This window comes from Cucurbita maxima, unplaced genomic scaffold (genome assembly GCF_002738345.1).
Source record: "Cucurbita maxima cultivar Rimu unplaced genomic scaffold, Cmax_1.0 Cma_Scf00011, whole genome shotgun sequence".
Taxonomy (NCBI): Eukaryota; Viridiplantae; Streptophyta; class Magnoliopsida; order Cucurbitales; family Cucurbitaceae; genus Cucurbita; species Cucurbita maxima.
In genome coordinates this window covers 1,974,559-1,994,133 of record NW_019272027.1, presented here as the reverse complement: position 1 = coordinate 1,994,133, position 19,575 = coordinate 1,974,559, and the positions used below count along the sequence as shown (strand labels likewise).

Genomic DNA, 19,575 nt, shown 5'->3' with positions numbered 1-19,575 from the left:
ATATACATAGATAAAATAAATAAATAAATAAATAAATAAAATTAAAAAGAAACTTTTGACCGGATTTTATTATTATTATTATTATTATTATTTATTTATTTATTTATAGGTCTAAATATTAGAACATCTTCTAGAAAAACAATGTGAAAACCCAAGTTTTCAACCGTTGAACGATATCGACCAATCAATCACTCGACAAAGCGTGAATCCAAAGCGTTCCGCATCGTCGGAGTGGAGGAGAAGAGATGGCCGACGAAAACGTCAAGGCGGAGGCTCTGCAGATTATAGGAATGTTTCAAGTTCTCCCAAAGCTGGTCGTCTTCGACCTCGATTACACTCTTTGGCCATTCTATTGGTAATTATTTCTCATTCTCCTAATTCACTTTCCTGTTTGTTGACTCAGAAAAACGCATGTTGATAGATTCTTTCTCAGAACTGTTTTTATCTGTTTCATTTCTGAGCCGTTGCAGTTAGGGGGATTTTGACCAAACAATTCGGCTGCTGTGGTTCATTTTTACCTTTCTTTGATTGCTTTTCATCTTGTTCGTCTTATCGTTTGCTGACTCGAACGAGAAGATTGTTCTAAGAAATGAAATAGAACTAGATCATCTTATATATGAAATTCATTTACTGAGCTTCGTGCCTTCCATTATTTTCTATCGAGATTGTTAGGTTATTTTCATATCTGAACTGATGTTCGTGCAACTTGAGTGGATTAGAACTAAACTGGAGTCGTGTTTGATATTCGATTTTCTAGCATCCAGCAATCAGCTTATAGACAAGTTCATGCTAATAGGAAAGACGGTGTCTATAGTTGTTATGATCGTTTTGTAGTTATATCCTTGGTCAATGTGCGACCTTATGGCGTCTATCGTTTTTTTAATCTTTAATTAGAATGAAGTCGTATATAACAACCCTTGAGATCCTACATCGGTTAGAGAGGGAAACGAAACATTCCTTATAAGGGTGTGAAAACCTCCCCCGAGTGGATACGGTTTTAAAATCTTGAGAGGAAGTTCAGAAGAGAAAGCTCAAAGAGGAAAATATCGGCTAGCAGTGGGCTTGAGCTGTTATGAATGGTATCAGAGCTAGACACCAGGCGGTGTGCCAATGAGGACGTTGGACCTCCAATGGGGGTGGATTGTGAGATCTCATATCAGTTGGAGAGAAGAATGAAGCATTCCTTATAAGGGTGTAAAAGTCTCTCCCTAGTGGACTTGTTTTAAAACCTTGAGAGGAAGCCCAAAGGGGAAAGTCCAAAGAGGATAATATCTGTTAGAGGTGGGCTTGGACTGTTACAAATGATACAAGAGTCAAACACTGGGCAGTGTGCCAGCGAGGACGCTGGACCCTCAAGGGGGTGGATTGTGAGATCCCACATCGGTTGGAGAAGGGATCGAAGCATTCGTTAAGGGGGTGGGTTGTGAGATCCCACATCGGTTGGAGAAGGGGTCGAAGCATTCCTTAATGGGGTGGATTGTGAGATCCCACATCGGTTGGAGAAAGGATCGAAGCATTCTTTAAGGGGGTGGGTTGTGAGATCCCACATCGGTTGGAGAAGGGGTCGAAGCATTCCTTAAGGGGGTGGATTGTGAGATCCCACATCGGTTGGAGAAAGGATCGAAGCATTCTTTAAGGGGGTGGGTTGTGAGATCCCACATCGGTTGGAGAAGGGGTCGAAGCATTCCTTAAGGGGGTGGATTGTGAGATCCCACATCGGTTGGAGAAAGGATCGAAGCATTCTTTAAGGGGGTGGGTTGGGGGTGGATTGTGAGATCCCACATCGGTTGGAGAAAGGATCGAAGCATTCTTTAAGGGGGTGGGTTGTGAGATCCCACATCGGTTGGACATCGGTTGGAGAAAGGATCGAAGCATTCTTTAAGGGGGTGGGTTGTGAGATCCCACATCGGTTGGAGAAGGGGTCGAAGCATTCCTTAAGGGGGTGGATTGTGAGATCCCACATCGGTTGGAGAAGGGAACAAAACATTCCTTATAAGGGTGTGGAAACCTCTCCGTTTTAAAATCTTGAGGGAAAGCTCAGAAGAGAAAGCCCAAAGAAGACAATATCTGCTATTTGTGGGCTTGGGCTATTACATCGTATCGTATCGTATCTTATCCAATTCATGCACAAGTACAGCCCCTAATCCTCAAGGAGGTTTCACCCACCCCAATGGCCCCTTCAAGAGAAGACACTGGCTCGAACCTGGTTAAATTCCGAACTTTAATGTCTCTTAGCATCCAAAGTTCTTGTCATCAAGTTACCTCTTGGGGTTAGTTGAGGATAATTGTTAAGTCATCCCTAATATGGTTGTTCCTGTAATTGTTAAGCCATGTATCCAAGTTGACCATCATCATTTTTTCTTGCTTTCTTTTCTTAACAGTGAATGTCGCTCCAAACGTGAAATGCCATCTCTTTATCCTCATGCCAAAGGCATATTATATGCACTTAAAGACAAGGGAATTGACCTCGCCATTGCTTCTAGATCACCAACATCTGATATTGCCAAGACATTTGTTGACAAATTGGGCATCAATTCTATGTTTGTAGCTCAGGTGATGATGCAAATGAAGACTCATTTTAGTCTATTTCTTCTATTGTCTTGTTGAAAAACGCCGAAGTACGCTTGCTGGGGGGCCCTCTTACCTTCTCCTGGTGTTTTGTGGAATGAGCATTTACAATAGTATTCTGTTCCTGGCACGAACAAACGTCTTCTAACGAAAGGGCCTACGAGCGTTTCTTGCCATTGTTATTTTAAATAATCAGCTTATACCATAAATCCTTTTTTATTAACTTTATCCTGTTTCCAATGCTTTTAATCGTTTGCAGGAGATCTTTTCCAGTTGGACACACAAAACAGATCATTTCCAGAGAATTCATTCAAGAACTGGTGTACCATTCAACTCCATGCTATTCTTTGACGACGAGGACAGGAATATTGAAACTGTAAAACTCATTTTTTATCCTAATTTGCTTTCTATGTTTGTTCCTTGTATTCTAGGAGAGTGCTTCAAGGTTAAGATGAAAACATTTTAAGGATGTCTTATCTCGACATATTGCCATCTTAACGAAGTTTTCATGGTCGTGACAACAGGTTTCGAAAATGGGAGTAACTAGTATTCTGGTTGGCAATGGAGTTAACCTCGGTGCTCTGAGGCAGGGACTCACAAAGTACACCCAGAATGTGAACAAAATTGAGAAGAACAAGCAGAAGTGGACGAAGTACACTAAGAACTCAACTTCATCAGAGAAGACGGAGTAAAGGAATGACAGGGAAGGTGAGTGATTATATAAACTGTGAATCTGTTGTCATTTTACCCTGTATTTGGAGGAATTATATAAACTGCCTTAAGAATGATCTCCTAATATTCATTCTGACTACTGAAAACATAATCCTTGAGTTGGGTGCTTTTAGAAGAACATAGTTAAAGTAGCATTTTCGTTCTTCAGCTCGTTCGTATGGTTTGTAACCTCGTTGGCTTGGACTCGTCTTAGAAAGCTATGATAGGAGAATAGCCAGTAATGGTGTTCGTTGGGTATGTCTAAAAACAAATTGTTGAAGTAGGCCTGCTGTCTGCATTCTTTTAATGCGTATACAAGTTGGGTTGGACTATGGCCGAATGATCCAAATAGGTATTCTCAACCGAACCCTCTATTTTCGGATTTTGTTGGGTTGAGTCATCTGGTTGTTTCATTTTTTTTTAATTATTAAAAAAATTATACTTATTTGGGGCGATAATAACTAAAATCTCAAATTTATCATATCATTAACCTCTAATACAAATGTTAAATATTCTTAATTCTTATAATAGTTTTAAAAATGGATTTTGAGTTGGTTTGTGTTGTAAATCTTATTTGCAGGTGGTTGGGTTGGGTTGACTTGACCAAAAATAATTTAGCTCGTGAACCAAATCGAATTTTTAATTTTTAAAAATTCAATGAAACTCAAATCGAAATAAAATCTAACCCATCTCAATGAACACTCCTACATTTGTATTAGAACTCTTGTTCTTGAAGTTGAGTCTCGATAAAGTTCTTCAAATCATGAACTTGTTCGAAAGCTTTCTTGGTCACTTCCAAGTGTTTATGTTAAATTTTTGAAGGAGGGAATCAAAATCCGGTTTGCACGAGTTATTCAATTTCTATCGACAATTTTTAATGGTCATAGGTAAATTAATATTTTCATAAAGACATTTAAAAAAAAAATACAAAAATTTATTTATTCATTTAAATATATATTTTATTAAGAGTCGGTGAACTCTCAATTAAATATGGGCATGTAATTATGGTGGTCGAGGTTCGATCGAGGCATCCCAATTTAAATATAGAGTGGAACAGGGAGATCGGAAAAAAATTTCATTAGCTAAATAGAACTGGGGGACAAGATTATATTCTTTGTTCCTATTAAATTTCTATCCCGCTCTGTTTACTATATATATATATATATATATAACTTATATATTTATATTCTATAACTATATTTCTTTTCTTTCTTATTAAATAAATAAATATATATGAGTGAGTAATATTATGGTGTAATATTCAAATTTATATTATTGAATTTATTACCGTGTTATTTCTAGAAATTATATTAAAAATATATATAAAAGATAGGAAAAATTCTCGGGCCCATGCCTGCAGCCGAATGTTTCTCATCTCCGAAATGGAAATTGAGAAAGCTTAATGCATGCTAGCCTAGCATCCACAATCACTCCCATGCTTTTATTTAGTTTGATCTTCCGAAAATCGACTAAGTTCTTGAATCAAATCATCACTGAGTTTTATTTAATCACGCTTCTTCTCTATCTCGCAAGAATTCAACAAGAACCAAGAACAGAGAAAAATGGAGAAGATCTCGCAGGCTGGCGCTGCAAACCACGAGCTTAACGATGGAAAAGATGCCATTAACAATGTCTCGGTCTGTGGTTATGACTCGCTCCATCAACTCCTCGCCCAAAATCTCAAACCTCAGATTTTCCAGGTCGTTTTTTCTGTTCTTCTAATCGATTTCTCTGTTTGGCTAGAGTTTGTGGTTGTTATTGTTGTTTTTTCGCTCATTTCTTGGAGTTCTGTTTGATTCCGTACTGTTGAGCGGTGAATTCTGCGTATCGGGAATCTTTTCATCCTATATCTGAGGGAAACATGAAAGTTTTTAGATGTAGCAGGATTAATCGGCTGCTTAAACGTTTTGGTTTCGAAATTGAGTTGTTAACTATTGTTAGTTGTTACTCTGTCGTCGTTCGAAACTTACCATGTCGATTCTGTTCAATTGAGATTTGTATGATTCTTTTTTCGCTGAGGAGTCCTTGTTTTGTGGGAAATAACTGTTTGTAGTCATAAATGACTAGCAGTGTCTGACTGCTTTGATTTTGAATCTACTGAACAAGCTATCTAGAATCTGTAGATGTTTATGCAAGAGCTATTGAATTCTATGTCAAAAGATTCTCTAAACAAACACTTTCTGTATGCTTTTATTTCTAGAAATCATACTTCCGTTCTGTCACTTTTGTATTGATTTTCTACTTCCAAGCTAAATTTTGAAAACTACAAAATGAAAAGATACTTTTTAGAAACATATTTTGTTTCAAGAATTTAACTAAGACCTCAAAAGTTATTTTAGAAATTGAAAAAGAAGAAAAGAAAAGTTGAACATGGGTTGAATAATTTTTATAAGCTTAATATTTTGAAAATAGAAAACCATTAACAAAATCATTGTTAAATAGGGCAATCAAGAATTCTTTTCTCCTCAAACCAATGTATCCCGAGTTATATAGATTTTTGTTCTGTTTTTGGCATGCTTCTACAATTTCTTCGTTTGCTTTGACCTTCTGAAATATTCAATTCAACTAACTTCAACATTGCGTTGCCAATGCCAGGAAGTTAGCCGGTTGCTTCTAGGACTTAACTGTGGGAAGCCGCTTCAAACTATTTCTCTTGCAGAGCCTGTGAAGAGTCTTTCTCTAAAGCATGATTTTGACCTCCAGGTAGTCACTTGTATGCTTGAGTTTCTTTGATAGCATTGATTACATGTTATTTTCAATGCAGAAACCATATTAATATTTGTGCCAGCTTTAGTAAGAATATGATTTGGTTCCTGAGATTTGTTTCTCCTGAAGCATTTAGCAATCTCTATGATTCTATCTTTTGTTTTTATTGTTTAGTTGTGATGCTTTCGTTGGTAATCCATCATTTTCATGTTGAAGTACACGCAAAGCAATGAATTGAAGGTTTGTTTTTAATGGACCACTGAAAGAAGTAATGGAGATCAATAAAGGAACTTCTGTAATCCTATTTCTTATGTTTCCTAGAGAACCTATGTCATCTGTGCAGTCTCTTATATTTGACATCCATCGTTCTCCATCTCTCTCTTTTACAAAAACAAAAAGAGAAAAGATTAAAATAATTCTAATGTATGATAGCAAGTCAGACCTTTTGGTCATTTTAACTCATTAATTATCCAGATAATGCCTGTACTATTAGGATACCATAAGATTTTTGTGGCATTTGAAAGCCTCCATCCGAAATCTTATAAGAAAATGCACTATGCAAAATAATTTTGGGACCTACAGACTTCTATACTGATCTATGTCAATATCATAGCATTTTTTATTAACTTCCCAACATTTATATGATGATAGTGTCACGGTCATGCTTGTCCAAAGCGTGTTACCTATGACCACATATTTTTTATTGTGTTGTGTTAATATGGGGGTGTGTATGACCGGTCACCAAAATCATGTCTACATCTGCCACGGCTAAAATGTCCCAAAATATACGGTAGGGGATGTGACTAGTTGTCAATTCTTCCTACCCAAGTTGTATGCTATCAAAGCCGTAGTTGTTGCCTACTTGCTTTTAGTTTATAACATTGCTTTCTTTAAAGTTGTTTTCAACGTATTTCCTCGCTCACGTTTGCTAAAACATTTCTCTCAAACGTGACTCGACGCTCGAGCATACGCCAATATTGTCCGCATAGTGCGAATTTCACACCGCTGACTTGTTCGCTGGATTAGAACAAGTGCCACAGCAAGAGCAAGAGTGCAATGGTGGCAAATATCACTCACAGTCATAACTTTTTATTTTTTATTTGATTTCTATGACATTTTATTGATGTTTATATCTATTATTCATTTACATCATTTCAGGCTTTCTGCTTTCACGCTGACAAGGAATCAGTGAGAGAACCTCGAATAGTAAGGGTGGGTCTCATTCAAAATTCTATTGCTCTTCCGACAACTGCTCCCTTTTCAAACCAAAAGAAGGCTATTTTTGAGAAAGTAAAGCCAATCATTGAGGCAGCAGGTGCTTCTGGAGTCAACATATTGTGCTTGCAAGTAAGTTGCTGTGGCCAACTGTGTTTCTACTTATATTTTTTGGGGGGTTTGGGGCTTTTTATATTCATACATACATATATGTAGGAAGCATGGATGATGCCATTTGCTTTCTGTACCCGGGAGAAGGGGTGGTGTGAATTTGCAGAGCCAGTTGATGGGGAATCGACACAGTTTCTTCAGGATCTTGCATCAAGATACAACATGGTTATTGTAAGTTCCATTCTTGAGAGAGATGTTAATCACGGAGAAACTTTGTGGAATACTGCCCTTGTTATTGGAAATAATGGAAACATAATTGGCAAGCATCGCAAGGTAAGTGTTATACATGAAGTTAGTTTCCCTATCAGTCTCTCTCGGCTGCCGAAACTGTTTCGGTTAATGGCATTTTGCAGAACCATATACCAAGAGTTGGCGACTTTAATGAAAGCACATACTATATGGAAGGAAACACCGGGCATCCTGTGTTCGAGACAGCCTACGGGAAAATTGCAATAAATATATGTTATGGGAGGCACCACCCTTTGAACTGGTTAGCTTTCGGCTTAAATGGTGCTGAGATTGTTTTCAATCCTTCGGCGACCGTTGGTGAACTCAGCGAACCAATGTGGCCTATTGAGGTTAGTCTTTTACTTGTTTCATCCATTCCATTTCTTGTTTGTTTCATGTAATCCCTTCACTTATACCACAAAAGTCAAACAGGGCAAATGAGTGCTGATACTTGTTCTTTTTCCTTTGATCTATAACTTTAAATCACAATGTTGCCCTTTTTTCGCCTTTGGATAAGATGCTTCAACTTTTTCTGTTTACACTGTTCGACTCGAGTTGCAAATTACGAGATTAGTTCCACTGTGATTGTTGTTTGAGCATCTTGTTACTAAAATAGTTCTACCAACTTCCACAGAGAGCTCATATACATAATCTGCAATCTATTAATGTTTAAAGTTTTGATTGACATATTTTGTGTTCACAGGCCCGAAATGCTGCAATAGCAAATATTTATTTTGTCGGATCGATCAATCGTGTTGGGACCGAGATTTTCCCGAATCCATTCACTTCAGGCAATGGGAGACCGCAGCATACAGATTTCGGTCACTTTTATGGATCCAGCCATTTCTCTGCACCAGATGCATCTTGCACTCCCTCACTCTCTCGTTTTCGAGATGGTTTATTAATCTCTGACATGGATCTTAACTTGTGTAGGCAGCTGAAAGATAAATGGGGGTTCCGAATGACTGCTCGGTACGAGTTGTATGCCGAAATGCTCGCTCGGTATCTAAAACCTGAGTTTGAGCCTCAAGTCATTTCTGATCCTTTGTTAAACAAGAAGGCTTCTTGAAGAATAGGCAACTGGTAAGTTACCTATCAAACATTTTCTAATCCAATGGGAAAAGTATGCTCACCTTCGCTTCTGTTCGTAAGCTTTGCTCATATTTTACATGAAAGAAATGAAATAATAAACGCATTATGCTGATGGATAGAAATTAAATATGAGATTGAATTGGTATATTAGTGAATATTTCTAAGATTTTGATATACTATTTTTGTGTTTACCACTAACAAAATATTTCTATATTATGTTTATCATTACGAGACTATAATGATAAATGTCTATTAGCGATGTACAACTATAGTTGATAACAAAAAAAGAATTGTATATTATCCTTCTTTTTTGTTATTGTATCACGTATTTACTCTTTTAGACCAAATAATTGTGCAAAAAATCACTCAGAGTAATAGAAGTATAAAATATAATTGATATACCCTTTTATATTCTATATGATTGGGAGCTCAATTAGTGAGAGTTCTAACACACCTATAGACCTCTATCATAAAATATTAGTATAATCAATGGTAAATATATTAGAAAACGTCCATACAAAAAATTATTTATGGACAAATATTATTGATAGATATAAGTCAGTACAATAATTATAAGGTGGAAAATTGAGGTAGCTGACAATTAGTATCAAACAAATAAGCTGATGTGTTAAAGACACTCATCTAACTTATGAACCAAACATCTTTGAAGGACGTTGTGATATCCAATCGAACTTTGATAATATATGTTGAATCACTTTATTGCTTTGTCCATCAAATAGGCACTAAAACTTGAGTTAGTCCTATTCCTAACTTCAATGGGACTTTTCTAAACGTGAAAGATTCAAATGATTGGATTTTCGATTCTAGTAGTATCAATTTGAGCAAAAAAATTTATATGTTTTGGCCGTATATTTCTTCTTCAATGTTACCAAAATTTGGAGTTAAACTATATCATTATAAATTATTATTTATTTATAAACAAAATATAAAAAATTAATATAAACATTAAACTCTTAGGAATTTCGAATAGTCTCTCTCCTCTAAAAATGTATAAAAATTTAGAAAATTTGAAGATAGAGGGTACTCGGTGTCCAGCCTCGATGAATAGTAGGGGCCTTTTGGCCCTCAAAGGCACATGTTGTTGGCTAAACTCTTGTGACGGAGACACTAAGTCCTCCAGATTTTCAAGGGCCGCTGGGGGCACACCAGACACCATGCGACGTGCAATGCTCTTCCAGACGTTGGACCCTACCTCCTTGAGCCGTTTCTTGGTGGGTAGACCGTTAAACACAAAAGATAACTCTAAGAAGAATCAATAACGAGAATAATCAGTAGTTCCAGTCTCATTTATATAAGAGGAGAATCTCTGACTATTTCTTTCAAAAATTAAATCGTGTTAGATATGGATGAGCTTTCACTTTTCACTTACCCATCGTTCTAAGCCTTCTCTGTCCTTCCGAGTTCTCATCCCTCCATGGCTTCCATTTCTCCACTCCCTTCTCGTCACCTCTCCTTCTCCACCACCAACTTCCATTCCCCAACTCCATTTCTCAAACCTCATTCCTCTGCTGCTTCTCCTCCTCCTCCTCCATCATCCCAATCCCACACCATTTGCCACTCTCACAACCCTGATTCTCCTCCGTCTGAACCTTCCCTTCCCTGGGGATGGAGCTCTGCGCTTCAGGGCCTTTTTCAAACCGCCCTCGAACGCTTCGATTCTCTCGTGAATCACCGTACCGATGGTTCTATCGATCCTCGTTCCGACGGTCGCGTTCTGCAGGGGCGGCGTAAAGATGGGGATGATGATGATGGGAGCTGGGATTGGGATCGGTGGCGCAAGCATTTTGACGAGGTGGATGAACAGGAGCGTCTCGTTTCTTTTCTTAAGGTATTTCTTTTCGACTTCCCTGTAGTATGTTCGATTTTTAGGTTTTTCTTGGATCGTTCTAATTTAGCTTCTGAGATGCTTAGGATTAGAGAAAGAAGAAAGAGTTAAGTGCAATTTGATTGGAAGAAAAGGATGGAGCAATGAGTGGAATTTCGAGGAAGAAAAATGATAGGATAATGAAGAATTCCCTTCGTAGGGTTATCTAAGAAAAACTGATTTTGTTGCGTTTGTTTTTCTCTCTTTTTTGCTTTGGTTCTGCGCAGTCGCGCTTAAGTCATGCGGTATATGCAGAGGATTATGAGGATGCTGCAAGGCTCAAGGTGGCGCTTGCGGCTTTGGCTACAAAGGATACTGTTGGCAGAGCAATGTCTCATCTTCATGTGAGAAAATTTCATTTACTGCTGTGGAGCATAACTCATCATTTTCCTATTTTTCATTAGTTTTACCATGCTCGACACTGAAATTTGATTTTTTTTGAAACTTTGTTGGTTCACCTAGAAATATTCTTGTGAGATCCCACATCGGTTGGGGAGGAGAACGAAACACCCTTTGTAAGAGTGTGGAAACCTCTCTCTAGCATATGCGTTTTAAGAACCTTTAGGAGAAACTCGAAAGGGGAAGCTCTAAGAGGACAGTATCTGCTAGCGGTGGACTTGGCCATTACAATTCTATTTGTTGCATCAATGATATAGTTGTCTTTTTCTTACACTTCCTCTTGCTTTTGCAATAGAGAGCTATAGAGGAGGAGCGTTACCGGGATGCAGCGTTCATTCGAGACAATGCTGGTGCCGGACTGGTGAGATATTCAATGGGTTCCAAAATAAAGTGCTTGTATTTTACCCCTTTTTGCTGTCATATGCACGCCCTATATTCAATTGGTTGGCCTTTGCAATGTGCACAAGACTTATTTGTTCATTTTTTCCCAAGCTCTGGAACTTGTTGCTGTTTCTTTACTTTATTGTGAAGTAACTAATGAATCCAGTTCCACAGTCAGCCAATTAGCTGCTAACCTATTGAGAGTTTTGTAATTAAGTTCAAATGGGGCGAGAATCTGATTTTCCGTGATCTTTTTCCAATTTGGTTAATGTGTGACGTTAGTCTTTCATGGATCGAGTAATTACATCTAGATTCTCTTCTAAACGAACTGAAACAGGTTTTATACTCCCTGGTACAAGTATGATTTTCTCCTTTGGGTTTCTTCCTCTCAGGTTGGCTGGTGGTCTGGCACTTCAAAAGACGATCATAATCCTCGTGGTCTAATTATTCGAATAACAGCAGAACATGGAAGATACATAGCAAGAAGTTATAGTCCTCGGTATGATCTCTGTCCTTTGAATTGTATTACAGTACGTTCAACTTTTTTTTTTCTCCCCCTACCCCCCCACCCATGCTTTAAACTTTTTGGCAGTGTGTCTGAGTTCTTCCGTTCTACTGTCCTTTGATTGATGGAACCATTTATTCCTGTTATTGGCATCAAATCTTAGCTCCTGAGTGATATTTTGCAGTAAGAACATAACACCTGATGCTTTCTGCAAAGTCTCTATGACCATTGTTTTTAATGATATTTTATTAGTTGACTGTTGCATCAAAGAAAATTTTGATTTTTGTTTCTCAACTTCCTCAGGCAGCTTGCTACGGCTGCAGATGGTGTTCCCTTGTTTGAGATTTTTCTTGGAGTGAATAAGAAGGGTGAATACAAACAGCAGGTATGTATATGAAAGCATCTAATGTTATGTGCTGTACGAATTAAAATTTTCCTTTTTGTAAAATTTCTAATACATCGTGTTTATTTAAAACTGTGACTGATATTTATATGTGTTGAAAAATATATTTATATTAAGCAGGGTGGGACAGGGAATATAGTCCTGTCCTCAGTCCCATTTATCTAACGGGGAAAAAAATGTTTCCCACTCCTCCCCCATTCCATGTTTGGGGTGGGGACCGTGCGGATAAAATGAACATCTCTAAAATTAAAGGTATAAGGAGGATGTATGGGCCTTTGTTCATTTCTATGTCTCTCTTCGCAAGTTGGTGGTTAAATTTTTTTGTAATTATCTTAGGTTTTATTTGCTTGAATGTATTAGTTTTCTTTCACTCTTTTCTCTGGGGCTCTATTTTTATTTTTTTTGTATGTTCCTCATATCCTTCTATTTTTTACCTCAATGAAAGCTTGGATTTTGCATTGGAAAAAAGTGTTTTTCTTAATTGCTTCTTTGCAAATGAGAGATAGTTGCCTGTGCCCATGTATATTCTTTATAATTATATGAATAGGTTAGCTTTGGGTTGAATCATTCAGATTTTTTTTTTTTTTTCAAATCTTATAATAATGATTACAATTGGGTACTCAAGGTATTTTTTTGGTGTGTTCAGGCTGTGTACTTGAAGCGGAAAGGAGATTTCCCGGGTAATTCAAATGGTTCATCAAAAGAATCAGATTCACCTAGTCTATTGAATCCTTTTGACCCTGTTGAAGAAAAGGATGATATTTTCATTATAGATGGTGAAGAAGCTGAAGATGGTGACATCAGGAATGAAGATTCTGATATAGCTGTTGGACTTCCAGTCTTTCAGGATATCTTGAGAGATATGATTCCTGGAGGGAAGGTCAAGGTTTTGAAGCTAACAACCTCTGGAAAGGTTGACAAAGACGTGATATCTAAGGTGATTGAGCAAATAATTGAGGAGGAAGAAGATGAAGAAGAGGAAGACGATGAAGAAGAGGAAGAGGAAGACGATGGAGAAAGTGAGGAAGAGAGCGGCTTTGAAGATTTGGTAGTAGAAGACAGAATTAAGGATGGACATCAAGAGAATGATGCTAAATTGAATGCTGATGATGGTTTCCTTGAAAATCAGGGGCAAAATGAAGTTGCTGTCAAAATCATTGTAGGTGGCTTAGAGCAGAAGCTTTCCGGTGGCTTTTCTGCTAAAAATACACTCAGAGTACCTGCAAAGTTAGAAAAGAAGGGACGTTCTTCATTTTCTTTCTCGATTGTGAAAGATTCGAATGAACAGGACTCTATCGGAAAAGAACTAAATTCCATGGATAGGATGTCCAAGTCTCGAGGTCGAAGTAGTAATGACTATGTTATGCTAGATTTGGCCAAACTTATTGGCAAGGAGAAGATACCGCTTAAGGTTGCTTTGAAATTTTAGCATGTTAAGATCATAGGTGTTGGTCGATTAACTAATTCTGTGTATTATGAAAACTTTCAGGTACTTAAAAATTTGAGTGAGTTAATAAAGCTATCCATCAGCCAGGCACAGAACTATCAACCTCTTTCTGGATCCACAAGTTTCAATCGAATTGATATACTGACTTCTTCAGATCCTCTGAATGGTATTATTTCTATGGTTTTTGTTCCATTCAAGTAGACAAGCTAGCGTAGAGGCGTCATGGAGAATTCATTCTTTTTCCAGGACTGTACATTGATGCACATGAAATGTATACATCGGATATTATTCATCTAAGACGCAGATTTGGTCGATGGCAAGAGGATGGAGGAGGGGATAAGGAGCCTTCAAAGCTTGAATTCTATGAATATGTAGAGGCCTGGAAAGTTATTGGGGATCCATATCTACCAGCTGGCAAGGTAATATTTGTACCTGTTTCAAAAATGGCTTGCTTCGAGTTTCTCTACAAAATCCCCTCGAGTAGCGTTGATGGTTATGGTTTTCCAGGTGGCATTTCGTGCGAAGGTTGGAAAAAAATACCAGCTTCCTCATAAAGGGATCATTCCAGAAGAATTTGGAGTGGTAATTTTTATTCAACCATTATCCTTATCTGCTCCACTTTGATCTTCCTCTTTCTCCTCTCTATACTGAATAGTCATGTGGTATATTGTTTCTAGATTGCTAGATATAAAGGACAGGGGAGGCTAGCTGAGCCAGGTTTTCGCAACCCTCGATGGGTTGATGGTGAACTTGTTATTCTTGATGGAAAGGTTCAGAGTTCTCTGTTCTGTTATCATCGTGATTGCTCTGTCAACCTGTGTTATATATTTGGGTGATATTGTTCCATTTGTTACCTTAGCTCGAGTCTAATCTATGTTCTTCTACAGCACATCAAAGGAGGACCTGCCGTTGGATTTATTTATTGGGCTCCAGAATTTCAGTTCCTGGTGTTTTTTAATCGACTGAGGCTGCAAGAGTAGATTTCATGTTATTTTAAACTGAGATCTCAAGCCTCTTCTTTCATTAGTGCTTCGGTCATTCTTCAACGGTAAGATCATCCCTCTTATTTTTTAACATCTAATTTTTTTCGAAGTTCGGGTCTATGACAATGGTGAGATATTCCTTGTTTGTGTTAGTTTCAACTTTTGTCTTGTTGGGTTTTTGCTGAAAATAAGAAACCAGAGTTCATTTAGGAAATAAAAATACCAAAAAAAAAAAGAAAAAATAAAGAAGAAGAGAGCCAGTAAAAGAATGGCGAAGCCTGCCCATGCCACAAGAAGATTCTAACCCTCAATGTGTCACTTTAACATGCTTATCGAGCCCTCCATTGCTGCCACTCTCTCATGGTGGTGTTCTGCAATGGATGGTAGAGATGGGCCATATTGGGGCAAGGGTCCCATTCGGGACTTAACAATTTTGTTGTATCTCATTTTGTTGGGAATGAACCTAGCTCTGAAACCACTTATTTGTCCAAAATGTTTTTCCCTTGTGCAACCTTAAACCTTGGCATAGCTTAACCTTCATCTCAAAAAATAGTAACGTGTACCATTTGGTGGGTAACGACTAGAAACACTTTCACACGCATATGGGTTGTTGAATCATTTTTAGCATAGTTACTTGGCAATTCGAGAAGACTTCTACAAATTGAGTAACATGTGAAAAGCCATTTGTGAGGCAAAAACTGTGCAGGATAGATATCATAGTCATGCTCATCTAGGGCGTATTGCCTATGGTCGCATGTCCATGCAACGCCAAATCCTTTATTTCATTTCATGTTGTATTGTGTTACTGTTGTATTTTCTGTTTGTATGACTATTCGGAGAAATCATGTCTACGGTCGTCAGACTTGAATCGCCTCAAAATGTAATAGAAGGGGATGCAATTAGTTGTCAATTCTCTCTACTCGAGTTTTGCAACACTGTTTGGCAAAATTATGTCTAGGCTTGCCAGACCAGAATCGGCTCAAAATGTACTCTAGAGTGATGCGGTTAATCGTTAATTCTTTTTGCCTGAAATTATATGCTATTTAAGCCATTATGTTACCTTTCTCGCTTATATATTGCTTTCAAGACCTTTTTTCAATCTTGCTTTCAAAAATTTCTCTATCTTGTTTTCTAAAACCTTCTTCTCAAAATGATACCAGAGGCTTGAGCATACAAATATCCGTAGGCGGCGCAAATTCGAATTGACTTGACTCACTTGGTGTTGGGAGTAAGTGTCGCGCAATCGCAAAATTCTCTACCAAGAAAAGTATGATTGTGGCAAGTGGTATCAGTGTCTTGTTAGCTCTTTGACGCATTGAGACTAAAACAATGTCGACGAAAAAATCAGCACCTAAATCACAAGTGGACCGGTTTACCTTGATAGAAGAAGACATGTTGTTTCTAAAAGAAATCCGTGACACTGTCAGTTTCTTGGAATGACGAGTGACAAAATTGAATAAAAAAGTTCAGGAAATCGATACCATCGACGCCCGCTTGGATGGGTTGTTGATCAAAGAATTGATGTTTAGAGTTGACTCATTAGAGGAAAGAGTTACCCGAACGAGCAGCTCAGAACATGTTAATGGTCTTGACAACTTTGTCGCACACATGGAAGGACGTGTTAAAGAGCTAGGCGGTTTACAAAAGACCATGTTGAAGTTGTTCAACGAATTAGCTGATGAATTCCGAACAACGATTAATGGCATCGGGGGAGAGATGTCCGAAATGAACGCCCGAGTGAGTTTGACAATGAGAGACGTAGAGAATCACACCCCTAGCTAAGCTTATTTCGAACTTAACAAACTGAAGAACCCTAAACCTAAAGCCTTTAAAGGGAACCGGGATGCCAAGGAATTGGAGAACTTTATCTTTGACGTAGAACAATACTTTAAAGCTACAGGAACATGTTCCAAAGACTTGAAAGTTACGTTAGTTACCATGCAATTTGTGGACAATGCAAAATTCTGATGGTACTTGAAGGTGAACGATATCTAAAGTGGGTGATGCACCATCGACTCATGGGAAGACCTCAAGAAAGAGTTGATGACTCAAATCTCACTTGAAGGTGAACGATATCTAAAGGGGGTGATGCACCATTGACTCATGGGAAGACCTCAAGAAAGAGTTGATGACTCAAATCTCACTTGAAGGTGAACGATATCTAAAATGGGTGATGCACCATCGACTCATGGGAAGACCTCAAGAAAGAGTTATGACTCAAATTTTCTCGAAAATGTTGAATTTATAGCAAGGCGGAAACTGCAATAACTGAGACGCACTAGAGACATAAGAGACTTCAAATAGTTTTCAGCTTTGATGTAAGACATCAGGGATATGTCGGAGAAGGTCAAAGTATTCTGCTTTGTCGCAAGTTTATTGCTCTGGCCCAGGGTTGCAATCCGTCGACAAAGCATAATGTTTTTTCCTTCCCCAACATATCCCTTAGGTCTAACATCAAACTTATGTCTAACATCAAAACTGAGAACTATTTAACATAGTCTCTTATGCCTCCTGTGTGTCTCAATTCTTCCAGTTTCTGCTCTATTATAAGTTCAACTCTTTCTTGAGGTCTTCTCATGAGTCTTATGCCTCCGGTGTGTCTCAATTCTTCTAGTTTCTGCCCTATTATAAGTTCAACTCTTTCTTGAGGTCTTCTCATGAGTCGACAGTGCATGACCCATTTTAGATATCGTTCACTTTTGAGCACCACCAGAGTTTTACATCGTCCATGAGAGGCATTGTGGCTAACGTAATTTTCAGGTTTTCGGAACAAGTTTTTGTAGCTAAGTCTTTGATCGGCAATTCCCTTCGAACTAAGTCTTTCCTCTAATGAGTCAACTCTAAACATCAATTCTTTGATCAGCAACCCATCCAGGCAGGCATCGATTCTCTTAACTATTTTATTCAATTTTGTAACTATCCTTCCAAGAAATGGTCAATATCGTGGACTTCTTTTAGGAACAACATTTACTCTTATATAAAATTAAGTCGGTTGCCTTGTGATTTAGGTGTCAATTTTGTCGTCAACATTGTTTCAATCTCAATGCGTCAACGAGCTAAAAATGCTCAGATACCACTTGTCACAATAGCACTTTTCTTGGCAGTGGATTGTGCGACACCCACTCTCCCAACATCAAGTGAATCAAGCCAATTCGAATTTGCATCGCGTACGGCCAAGCAACGTATGTTCAATCCTCTGGCCCCGTTCTAAGAAGATTTTAGAAAATGGGGAAAGATATTTTTGAAAGTAAGATAGAAAGCAATGTTATAGACTATAAGCGAGAAAGACAACACAATGACTTAGATAGCATATAACACTGGGTAGGAAGAATTGACAATTAGTTGCATCCACCCATAGTACATTTTGAGACAATTCAGGTCTGGCAAGCCTAGACATGATTCCATCGAATAGTCATACAAAATCCAGGTAGGGAGAATTGACGACTAGTTGCATCCCTTTATAGCACATTTTTAGACTATTTAGGTATGGCAGACTTAAATATGATTTTACTGAATAGTGATACAAAAAAAACACAATAGTAAGGCAATACAACATGAAATTAAATAAAGGGTTTGATATGATATGGACATGCGGCCATGGGCAATACGTCCTGAACGAGCATGACCGTGACAGCACACGAATGGGCAGCACACTCGCAACGAGTTTTAGTCATCGCACATTGCAAGGGTGTATGTGTGCCCACAAGCATCCTGCCCAAGGCTGATTCAAGGTCTCTTGGAAAGGTGTCGGGACAAGCTGGGACAACATACTTTGGCCCTTACACGACATGCAACAAGGGCATCATTTGCCAAACACACTCGTTAGCCTAAGAGAAATCTCCTTCGAATAAAGTAAGTACTCCAAATAGCTACCCTCAAACAATTGTTAAACAATTGTCAAAAAGGAGTTCACTGACTTTTTAATAAATTTAATATAACAATTGTCAAAAACTACTTCCCTTTTTCTTCTTTTAGGATTAAATTCTGTCATGCTGATTTACAGCCCGAATTTGGCAGCACACCAGACCCATTTATTCATTATTTATCATATCTAGTCTTACATTTTGTAGCAATCCAAGTTCACTGCTATCAAACATTGTCTTTTTTGGGCTTTCCCTTTCGAGCTTCTCCTCAAAATTTTATGTCAGAAAGGGAGGTTTCAATACCCTTATAAAAAAATGTTTTGTTCCCTTCTCTAACCAACGTGGGATCTCACAATCCATCCCATTTCAAGACCCAACGTTCTCGCTGAGATTCGTTCCCCTCTCCAATCGATATGGGATCTCGCACCTTTTGTGACTGTAATTTTGATCTCAATTTAGATAATTTGAATGGATTCTGTGGAAACATTTGGTGCAATATGCTAATGATCATATTCCTCCCATTTTTTCTAATGCAATTGCAACAGTGACAGAAGATTTAAAGCGCTCATTTAAAGATCAGCAGTATATGAGCAAGCAAAGCGAGCCATTTGTTATCAACTGACTCATCACTCACAAGTGCACTGGCCTCACTAACTTGATCACCAAAGCTTTGTCAACGCTCACTCTTGGATCTCAAATTACTTCCCCCTTTTCTGGAAATTCTTTCCGTCCTTGCATATATTAATCTGTTTTGCTTAATCAACAGTTAAACATCAAGTTTTGGGGTGATTATATAAACAGTGATGTAGCTTTGATGCTGTTAATATCTTGTTGCGTTTGTTGTGTACTCATTTCTGATTGTTGTAGGTTGAGATATCGTTTGTAAGTCGGTTTGGAGTCTCGAACAAGAACACCATTAAGACTCATTCTGTTAATATCATGAGAAGTTTAGTATTTTTATGAATCTGTTGTCCCTTCTGTAATCTTCTCTCATGGTTTATATTTATTTTAGAATTTA

General features: G+C 38.0%; 3 protein-coding genes across 9 annotated transcripts; all 3 read left to right on the top strand.

Moving 5' to 3' along the window:
* The first annotated feature begins 135 nt into the window (after nucleotides 1-135).
* LOC111486164 (magnesium-dependent phosphatase 1-like) lies at nucleotides 136-3,455 on the top strand. Its single transcript, XM_023133194.1, has 4 exons — nucleotides 136-355; nucleotides 2,382-2,553; nucleotides 2,828-2,944; nucleotides 3,093-3,455. The coding sequence occupies exons 1-4, from the start codon at nucleotides 246-248 to the stop codon at nucleotides 3,258-3,260; spliced, it is 567 nt and encodes a 188-aa protein (XP_022988962.1). The 5' UTR covers nucleotides 136-245; the 3' UTR covers nucleotides 3,261-3,455.
* Nucleotides 3,456-4,715: 1,260 nt separating this feature from the next.
* On the top strand, nucleotides 4,716-8,810 carry LOC111486031 (beta-ureidopropionase). 3 transcript variants are annotated; one of them, XM_023133029.1, is made up of 6 exons: nucleotides 4,716-4,979; nucleotides 5,875-5,982; nucleotides 7,144-7,332; nucleotides 7,417-7,542; nucleotides 7,725-7,949; nucleotides 8,303-8,810. In XM_023133029.1, exons 1-6 carry the CDS (start codon nucleotides 4,842-4,844, stop codon nucleotides 8,666-8,668), a joined length of 1,152 nt encoding a protein of 383 aa, XP_022988797.1. In that variant the 5' UTR covers nucleotides 4,716-4,841; the 3' UTR covers nucleotides 8,669-8,810. The 3 variants fall into 3 exon arrangements, with proteins under 3 accessions (XP_022988797.1, XP_022988796.1, XP_022988798.1); XM_023133028.1 differs by having other exon boundaries at nucleotides 4,717-4,979; nucleotides 7,417-7,644; XM_023133030.1 differs by lacking the exons at nucleotides 4,716-4,979; nucleotides 5,875-5,982 and adding an exon at nucleotides 5,996-7,044 and having other exon boundaries at nucleotides 7,417-7,644.
* A 1,250-nt stretch (nucleotides 8,811-10,060) lies between these two features.
* LOC111485956 (protein EXECUTER 1, chloroplastic-like) lies at nucleotides 10,061-19,521 on the top strand. Of its 5 annotated transcripts, XR_002718786.1 has the most exons (13): nucleotides 10,061-10,540; nucleotides 10,804-10,920; nucleotides 11,271-11,336; nucleotides 11,749-11,855; nucleotides 12,165-12,246; nucleotides 12,911-13,675; nucleotides 13,754-13,877; nucleotides 13,958-14,130; nucleotides 14,219-14,293; nucleotides 14,389-14,481; nucleotides 14,599-14,759; nucleotides 18,439-18,546; nucleotides 19,103-19,521. XR_002718786.1 is itself a non-coding variant. In XM_023132934.1 (11 exons), the coding sequence occupies exons 1-11, from the start codon at nucleotides 10,127-10,129 to the stop codon at nucleotides 14,689-14,691; spliced, it is 2,109 nt and encodes a 702-aa protein (XP_022988702.1). In that variant the 5' UTR covers nucleotides 10,061-10,126; the 3' UTR covers nucleotides 14,692-14,929. The 5 variants fall into 5 exon arrangements, 1 of the variants encoding a protein (XP_022988702.1); XR_002718785.1 differs by lacking the exon at nucleotides 18,439-18,546; XR_002718783.1 differs by lacking the exon at nucleotides 18,439-18,546 and having other exon boundaries at nucleotides 19,094-19,521.
* The last annotated feature ends 54 nt before the right edge of the window (nucleotides 19,522-19,575 follow it).